Below are 9758 nucleotides of genomic sequence, written 5' to 3'. Positions count from 1 at the left end.
TGCCTAGCCTTTAGTGGTTTGCAGCAAAGTTTCGTATCAGGTTTTTAAAGTTTGTTTCGGTGGATTTATACTCATCATCCAAAAAGATCATATCAGTCTGTATAAACTACAAGGGTTAATATCATAAATATAAATAAGGAACAAACTATTTTATTTTTCACAAAACACCATTTTACTTTAAAAAAATGTTACTGGAAGTTAAGCAAGTATGTACAAACACAAAGTCACAAATATTTCATTACCTCTTTATTGTATCTTTTTAAACTAATAGTAACTTGTAAAGATGATAATAATAATTATAAATTAATAGTTCATTACTCATTTGCAACTTAAACACTAAATTATAACAAAGTGTAGTCAAAGCAATGAACATTTGCAACTTTAACACTAAAATATAACCAAGTGTGGCCAAAGTAATGAGCACTAAATATGAACATTAATAAGCAAATATCACAAGACAAAAAGAAGCCAAATCCAATTTAAATGATTCTTCCAACATAAACATTCCTCAATGAAGTACTTAACAACATATGAACATCCACCCTAAAATGAGAATGCAATCCCTCTTTTCTTCAAGGCTACAACAACATCAAGAACAACACGAATCTTTTACATTTTTTTTTCTGTAACTCAATTTTATATAATAAAAAAAGTCATTCATTCATTCATTCATTCATTGATACATTGATTGAAATGGGTCCCACATATTTGTCTTCTTATTTCCTCTTCCCAATAGTCAACAATTCAAAGCTTCTCAAAGCATCATCACGACCACTTCTGGATGATGGCACTGCCCGTGTGAAAGATGATGACTTGGACTCGAATCCGGGCTGCGAGTGGAGCCGTTGGGCAGTTGATATCCGCCCGCTGCCCGAACCTAACCGGTTTAACCGGTTGTCACCGCTTGGCTCACCCGATGAACTCGGCCTGCTGCCCGACACGACTGCCCGTTTTGATGTGCTGCCCGTTCGCGATATTCGACCTCTATCCGAATCACCATGCTGAAAATACAAATTACAAATGTAAATTATTGAGAGGAAGATAAGAACTAGCAATGTACTTTTATGTATTTGTCTATTATATTTATAGCGTCTTACTTTCATTTGTTTGTAAAAAGAAAATGTATATGTGTACTTTCTTTTTGGGTTAATCTCAAAAAAACTTTATATTTTATGTTTATTCCGGATTAAACCTCGAATTTATTTTTTACCAAAAAAAGACCTTGTGTTTCTTCATTTTTTCCGAAAAAAGCCCTTAACCTTCTAAATGCTTCCAAATAAATCCTCAACCTTTTTAGTTTTTCTCAAAAAAACCCTCACATTTTACAAATTTTTTTGGGGGGAATTTTCCGATAAAGTCCGAATATTTTGTGTCAGTTTACGGTTTAATCTCAGCTTTTACCTTTTGAAGAGAAAAGTCCCGATTATTTTATATTTTACCCAAACTAACGAATTAGTCCTTATTTTTTTTCAACAGAAAATGACAGATCATCGTATAAAATTAGATAATCGAGACTTTTCTAGATCAAAAAATAAATGTTGGGATTAATCTCGGAAAAATTGAGGTTTAATCTCGGAAAAAACACAAAATATAAGGTTTTTTTTTCTAGATTACCCCTTTCCTTTTTACTTGATGCCAAAAGAACGACTTAATAAAAAGGGTTAATCTCATAAAAGACATTATATTTTGTATTTTTTCCCGATTAAACCTCGAATTTACTTTTTGCCCAAAAAAGACCTTGTATTTTTTTCTTTTTTTTTCGGAAAAACCCTCCAACTGTCTTTTCTTCCGAAAAAAACCTTCAACCTTCTAACTGCTTCCAAAGAACTTTTTTAGTTTTTGTCGAAAAAACCCTCACATTATACAATTGGTTTTGGGAAAAAAATGACTAAAAGGGCCACATCAGAAAAAATGAAAAAATACAAGGTTTTTTTAGGCAAAAAATAAATTTGAGATTAACTCTAATAGAAAAAGCCAATGATATGACCTTTTTTTTTGGCAAATACCAAAGAAGGACTAAATTAAAGGGTTAATCTAAAAAGAAAACCTTATATTTTGTGTTTTTTTTGGACTAAACCTCAAATTTATTTTTTTCCTGAAAAAGGCCTTGTATTTTTTCAATTTTTCCGATCTGGCCCTTTTAGTCATTTTTTGCCAAAAATTTGTAAAATGTGAGGGTTTTTTCAAGAAAAACTAAAAAAGTTGAGGGTTTATTTAGAAGCATTTACAAAGTTGAGGGCTTTTTCAGAAAAAAAATGAAAAAATACAAGGTTTTTTCCAGGCAAAAAATAGATTTGAGGTTTAATCCGGAAAAAAAAACACAAAATATATAGGTCTTTTATGAGATTATCCCTAAATAAAATAAAATAAAATAAAATAAAGTTAGGGATATGAAGCTTTCCCCAATAAGTGTGCACAAAAAGTCTTCTTTTCCACATGGTGATGTGGGGCCCATCAAAAAGATTAGGCAAAAATCAATAAGTTGTCATTGTACATTTGTACATTCACTTTCTATTCAACTAATACTTTTGTATATACTAATCATATCATATTAGTGGAAATAGTTTTTGTCAAACTTAAATAAAGATTAAACCAAATCATCACCAACAATTGAGAAAAAAAAATTCAAATATTTTTTAAGAATCATGATTCTATACTCACCATTTCTTTTGATGACGTGGCATGTTCTGAAGATCTGTGCCTTGAGTGTTCACCATGCAAACCACTACCAGAAACATTTCGCCTTGCAAATGCCTCAACTGCCCCTGAGTATCTATCTCTAACCTCTGCTCTCACTATAATATACACACATAAATTACCATCAAAGACTAAGGGTATGTTTGGAAAAAGAAAAATAGTTGGAAGCTAGAAGCTGGAGATTTATTTGTGTAGGAAGGTTCTGGAAGGTGTAAAATTACATTAAAGGGCATCTGAGTAAAAGATGCGTGATGCTTTTAAGGGCAACCTAGTAATTTGTTATAATTGGCAGGAGCTTTTCTTTAAAAATGACTTGAAAGTTGAAATAGTTTTTGGATTAGGGGCTTTTTGTTCTAAAATAAAACTGGAGCTTTTACTATGAAAGCTATAAAAAGGTTAAAATATAACACACTTCAATCTTTTTATTGATTCAGTGGCTAAATAAAGAAAGAGTAAATTAATAAAATGGTGAAAGTAATTTTGAGATTTCTAAATATATAATATAATAATATTATATTATATGGAAAAAAACAAACCTGGGGTTTTTTCCACCTTTTCTGCTGAAGGCCCTGGATTCAGAGGTAGTTTGCCAACAGTCTGATTTGTAAATACAGGTTTATAAGAATAAATTTCTTCAAAAAAATAAATAAATAAACAAAATTAAAAACTAGAAAAAAAAAATACTAACACGTCCTCTAGAACTGGAACCTGAACCAATTTGAGGGTACTTCAAAATTGTCCAGTCAAAGACATAGTCAAACTGATACCCTGAAATACAAACACAAATCATATTATTAAATTAAATTAAAAAGAATAAAAGAAATCACTAAAGAAAGCAGGGAAAGAATGGAATGAAAAATAAATTTGAAAAATAAAAAAATAAAGACAGTTTGTATTGTCTGAGGGAATAGAATAAGACCATTCTTGAATGACAAATCTTTTTTTTTAAATACGATTTTGATTAAGTTACAATTTTTATATCCAGAAATAGTTAAATAATGTCTTTTATTAAAAAATCTAGTTTAGAGTTTTTTTATGTTTAATTTGTTACTTTTGTAGATAAAAAATAGGGTTAATCTCATAAAAGACCTTATATTTTGTGTTTTTTCTGGATTAAACCTCAACTTTATTTTTTGCCTGAAAAAGACCTTGTATATTTTTGTTTTTTCGAAAAAACCCTCAACTTTGTCTTTTTTTCCGAAAAAAACCCTCAACCTTCTAACTATTTCCAAATAAACCCTCAAATTTTTTAATTTTTCTGAAAAAAACCCTCACTTTACAATTCTTTCGGAAAAAAAAATGACTGAAAGCGCCAGATCAGAAAAAATGTGAAAATACAAGGTCTTTTCAGCCAAAAAATAAATTTGAAGTTTAATCTGAAAAAAAAAACACAAAATATAAGGTCTTTTATGAGATTAACCCTAAAAAATACATCGACTATAATTAAATTATAAATAGAGTGAAATTTATATGTAATACGATACATTCATTCATGACTCCATTCCATTCTATCCAACCAAACAGACATACAAAAAGGGCAAAACAGACTTTTTACCTTCTCGAATGAAAAGATCACGAAAAAGTCTTTTCAAGTATGAATAATCCGGCTTATCATCAAAACGCAATGATCGACAATAATGAAAATATGATATGAACTCAGTCGGATACGACTTACAAAGCACCTGAAAATTATCAATTTAAAAAAAAAAATTATCACTTAATAATCATAATAAAACAACTTAAAATATTAAAATTCAACAATATGATTTATTACCTCTATAGGAGTAAGCATCTTCTTTTCACTAATTTTATCATATTTCTGCTTCTTAGTCCCAGCTTTCAGCCCCTGCCAAGGTAGGCTACAACCACATAAACATTAAAACCAAAATTAGAATCCCAAAATTAAAAATAAATAAATAAAAATAGAAAAAGAATATGATATTATGATATTATGATATTAAGATATTATGATATACTCAACCTTCCTCTCAAGAAATACATGAGCACATAACCAAGAGACTCCAGATCATCCCTCCTGCTTTGCTCTGGAGATTACAATTTAAAAAAAAAAAAAAAAAAAAAAAGGTCATGAGGGCATTTACGTCTTTTTGCATGGGCATGAAAAAAGATTACTTACCAACTCCAAGGTGGGTGTTAACACTGGCATAACGAGCAGTACCAGTGAGATTTTTGTTTTCCCTAAAAGAAAATTGGAAAAAATATATATAAAAATAATAAGAAATAGAAATATTAAAATTTAGAGCTGAATCACTTAAACTTGAGTTTTCTTATTAATAATCGGTTATAATACCTGTATGGTATATGCTTATGTGTCTGTAGATCCCTATACTTTTTTGCAAGACCATAATCTATAATGTAAACCTGTTGTATAACATGTATTTTAAAGTTAAAATATGCGAATATAAAAAATTAAAATTTTTAAAGAAAATAAAAAATACCTGATTTGCCTTACGTCCTAGACCCATCAAAAAGTTATCTGGTTTTATATCACGATGAAGGAAGCCTCTTGAATGCATATATTCAACTCTGTTTATCTGCATAAAACAATAAAGAAGATTCAGTGTCATCAGAGAAAATATAATAAGGGTAGATTTGTCAAAGTAAATGAAAGTAGAATTCTATGATACACAAATCAAAGGGATGTATATTGCTAATTCTTGTATTTAACACATCTTTGTATTACACAAAGTGGCATATACTTAATTACTTACCAATTGATCTGCAAGCATTAAAACTGTTTTCAAAGTGAATTTCCGATTACAATAATTGAATAAGTCTTCTAAACTTGGTCCAAGAAGGTCAATAACCATGGCATTGTATTCGCCTTCAACTCCAATCCATTTAAGGTGGGGAACACCAGCTGTGGGAGGACATTAATAAGATTGTATTGTGAGTTTCTTGACATAAAAAAAGTGGGAAAGATAAGAAGAATGTAAAAGGGAAATATGAATAAAACTTACTTCCTCCTTGAAGAAGCATGTACAATTTGGCCTCATAGTGAAGCTGTGGGTGTTTAGTCTTAACAGATTCCTGAAAGCATAGACAAAATATGTGTGAATTGGTATGAAAAGACGTTCTACAGTCTTATAAATGTAAAACCCTAGATAAATACCAGTTTAACAGCAACTTCTTCTCCACTTTGAACATTTACTCCTGGAATGAAAAGAAACCATTCACGAATGCGACAAAACTATTATATAAGAGCAACAAAAGAGGGGAAGAGATAATTTACCCAAATAAAGCTCTCCGAAAGATCCACTACCAATCTTCCTCCCAAGCTTAAACTTCCCACCAATCACATGATCCATGATGAATTCCCAAACAAACAAAGGTTAAGTAGATTCACGTAGCTAATAGCTTCAGTTGAACTAAGTGAAGAAATATCACGGTGTCAAAAGCTAAGATCTCCAAAATGCACTCAGATCCATCAAAACTCACAACACAAACTCGCGAATTGCAAAGCCTCCACACCAATTTTTGGTATGAAGATTTGTGAGGAAACAATCGAGCTTGATGAGGTCTAGCAATGCGAGAAACGTAAAACCCCAAGCAAGAAATTTGTGGGTATAGCTATCGCTCCTAAGACACAGAACCGACAAAGCAATGGATCGGTAAAAACCCTAGAACCTACACCATCAATAAAACAGAAAGCTTGCTCCTAGTAACCAAGTAAAAATACGATTTTTCGAAGAAACTAATCAAAACCTCAGCAACGATGATAATGCAAAGCAAAGATATACAAGATTTAGGTCGATTACTAATTGAGGAACGAAGGGATTCAAGTGAAGAATTTTTAAGTGAGATCGAAGGAGAAAGAAGAAGAATCTAAGAAGAAGAAGAAATCAAGGCGGAAATTCCTTTGGGGGTTTCAGATTCCATAGGATCTGCAGGAAGAAAGGAAGAAAAGCAGATTGACGGATTTTGAGGAGAAATATTTTTGTTGCAAGAAAAAGTAGGGATAAGAAGGATTCGGACAGTGCGATTGTTTGATTTTGTTACCAAATATATGATTCTCAAGTTATTATATAATTTAGATGTTGTTTGATCAAAAACTATGAAAAGAGTTATTGATGATATACTGAATTTATTGTTTTATTAATATAAAAAAATTATTTTATTTTTCTTTATAATAATAAGTTTATATAATTTTTTTTTTTTTGGAAAAAATAGCTTACAAACACTACCGCTTAATCCTTGTGCAACATGACGTTGAAGTCACTGCAAAGTGCAAACTAACCCACATGACCATTTTTTATCATTAATATATTATGTTTTATTATATTTTTTAATTTTTTTATTGTTGATTTATGATATACAATATATATATATATATATATATATATATATATATATATATATATATATATATATATTGCATAAATAAGTATTACCAAAAGAAAGAATTGTAGCTACCTATAAATACAAAACTGACCCAAAAATCATAGTAGAATGTCTGAAATTCTACACATTAGCAAGAATGGGTCACAATTGTTCTCTTCCTTCCATGTGAGAAAAAAGGTTGAAAAAAATAACTTTTTACAAGAAAACAAACGGCAGAATATGCCTATTGATTTGAACCCATGAATAATTTTGAATTATTTAAGTTATTCTAATATCATATCTTGCAAAACAATTTTTTGTTATTTAGTTTTTATTAAAAATAATATTGTTATCCATATTGATGAAAGGTACCAACAAATACAACAAGTCATTCTTCAAAGTATATTTTTAGAAGTTTTTTGTTTTTTCCTCTTGTTTATTTCACTTTATGTGTTCTGAAAATATTATCTTGCTTTGTTTTATATAGTGTTTGTTCATGATATTGTACACAATATGTTGGGACCATTCATCTACTTATCCTATGTGAACCGAATTGTTGGCTCATTTAATGACTATTTCAAGCATCTTTTACAATGCAACTCAAAAAATTTATCAAAAAGATTCCCTAAATTCATCTGTCACTTAATTATTACCATATACAACCTGTGGACAAGATGTTAAATGTTCACAGGTAGGTTTACTAAAATAGCCACTAACTTGCCCCTCTTGCCAATTCATAAGTGGGGTTTACTTTGCCAAACATTTGTTTTTTAAGCCAATTCATGGTACAAAAATGGTTCCTACTTCCTAGACTCTTATTGACAAACCACCTAATACATACTTGTTTATTTATTTATTTATATTTTAAAAAGTTACAAGTATAACCCCTAAAGTTTCATTGATTACGCTTAATTTAATTTTATTTAAAATATGATTTCTTTTAGCGTTTTGTTTTTAAAATTACGGAATGGTGCCTACCTAATAGAGAACTCGATGCAATGCACGCATCATCCTACTAGTTTTTTACTATTTTTTTAAGGATCTTCATGCCAAGATTTCTATCTCTATTTTTTATCTTCTCCTCGTGATTTTATTCTTCTCATTTTCTATAGACAAAATTGAAAAAATGGTCCCTGTGGTATGTCAAAACTAACAATTTTGGTCCAAAATGGGTTTGGCTCGCAAGGATGGTCCAATAGTTTCATTTCCTTGCAAGTTTGGTCCAATTTGGTTTGAATTTTTTTGTAAAGACGATTTTGCCTTATTATTTAATTTTTCATTTTTGTTTTATTACATGTAATTAAAAGACAATTAAAAATATAACAAAAATAAAATACCTCTCTCTCTCTCTCTCTATCTCTCCAAGAATCGACCTATTCATCTTCTTCTCACACTTCCGTTTTCTCTCAGATGTGCTCAATCTTTATTCACCGGAAAATTGCACATCCACCGGAGACACGTCTCTTACCCTCAAATATGTCACCTCCGTCTTCTCAATTGACCACCAAGCACTCATTACCCTCAAATTTGTCATCTCTATCGAAGCTTTCCTAAACGATCAAGGTGAAATCCATATTTGTTCATCCGACGAAGACGAGGGCGTTGTCCACCACTAGAGACGTCCCTTCGCCTTCTCCGACGAAGGGTTTTCTGATGGTGCTATATTTGTTCGATCTACGTTTATGAAGGGTTGTAACTCCGATGTCCGATCTACGTTTCTGTATCTTTTCACCTTCTCCTGTGTCTCTTCAAATCCCTCTACCGAAATCAGGTGGTGGTGGTTATGTTTCAGGCGGCAGTTTCTAGAGCCATAACTCTCCTTATGCATTTCATTGACTGTTCATCTCTCTCATAAGCTTTCTCATTCTAAGAGGGTCGGAAATCCCCAACTTTGTTCGTCCAGTGGCTATCTTGAGTGAATGTGCCGCAGAAAACAACTGAAATCGTGATCTAGGGTTGAGATTTGTTATTGTTGTGTTTGTTATGTTTCTTTCCTTCTTCTTCTTCTATCTAAATTGTAGTTGTTGGGTTTGTTTGAAATATTTCTTGATGTCGATTCAGGTGGTGATGAAGGGCAGTTCATCAGATCAGGAAAAATGATTTATGGTGTAACGACCGAAAAATTCCAACAAATTTAAACTTTTCAAAAACAACCCGATTTCATTAATTTATTACAAAAAGGTTTTCAATACAATTTATTTAGAGTATTCCCATAATCACGTCACAACATAAACATGAGGAGCGGTATGATCACGCCTTCGCCTTGTCACGGTCACCTAAAGAACCTGAAAAACATAAAACCACAACTGTAAGCCCGAAAGCTTAGTGAGATATCCCCAAAATACCAACCACATATACCATACACGCATAACATTTCATATCATATCCGTTCACAGAATAGCCATGCACTTCGGGTCTATTGTGTGACTGGTCCGCCGAACCGGCCAACAGTCCACCTGGTCCACCCTCCAAGTCTAGCCATATACCTCGAGTCTGCAGTGTGATTGGTCCGCCCGTACCGGGGCCTTCAATCCACCTGGTCCACGTCTGGTCTGCCATCTTAGGGCCTACAACCTATCCGGACCGCTCGCTGGGCCTTCGGGACAACCAGTCCGCCCTGGGTATCTTGGCCTACAGCACAAAGCAGGATCCGCCTCAACCCAACTCCAGTCCAACAACCATGTGCACATAAACATACAATCATATAATAATTCACAGTC

At 31.9% G+C, this 9758-nt stretch overlaps 1 protein-coding gene across 1 annotated transcript; it reads right to left on the bottom strand.

Annotated features, from left to right (window-relative positions):
• Positions 1 to 455: 455 nt before the first annotated feature.
• Positions 456 to 6732, bottom strand: LOC111897013 (casein kinase 1-like protein 10). The gene is made up of 14 exons (XM_023892986.3): positions 5951 to 6732; positions 5831 to 5871; positions 5679 to 5748; positions 5430 to 5578; positions 5157 to 5252; positions 5009 to 5079; positions 4835 to 4896; positions 4679 to 4742; positions 4472 to 4556; positions 4253 to 4379; positions 3386 to 3465; positions 3234 to 3294; positions 2662 to 2795; positions 456 to 1001 (listed from the first exon to the last, which is right to left on the bottom strand). The coding sequence occupies exons 1-14, from the start codon at positions 6024 to 6026 to the stop codon at positions 717 to 719; spliced, it is 1401 nt and encodes a 466-aa protein (XP_023748754.1). The 5' UTR covers positions 6027 to 6732; the 3' UTR covers positions 456 to 716.
• Positions 6733 to 9758: the final 3026 nt, after the last annotated feature.

This window comes from Lactuca sativa, chromosome 3 (genome assembly GCF_002870075.4).
Source record: "Lactuca sativa cultivar Salinas chromosome 3, Lsat_Salinas_v11, whole genome shotgun sequence".
Taxonomy (NCBI): Eukaryota; Viridiplantae; Streptophyta; class Magnoliopsida; order Asterales; family Asteraceae; genus Lactuca; species Lactuca sativa.
This window is presented reverse-complemented; position numbering and strand designations above follow the sequence as displayed.

Coding starts and splice junctions, on each gene's coding strand:
- LOC111897013 (XM_023892986.3), bottom strand. CDS start 6,026: ATGGATCATGTGATTGGTGGGAAGTTTAAGCTTGGGAGGAAGATTGGT. Junction 3,466..4,252: donor TGATCTTTTCATTCGAGAAG/GTAAAAAGTCTG, acceptor TTTGTATTTCAG/GGTATCAGTTTGACTATGTC. Junction 3,295..3,385: donor GTTCCAGTTCTAGAGGACGT/GTTAGTATTTTT, acceptor TTTACAAATCAG/ACTGTTGGCAAACTACCTCT.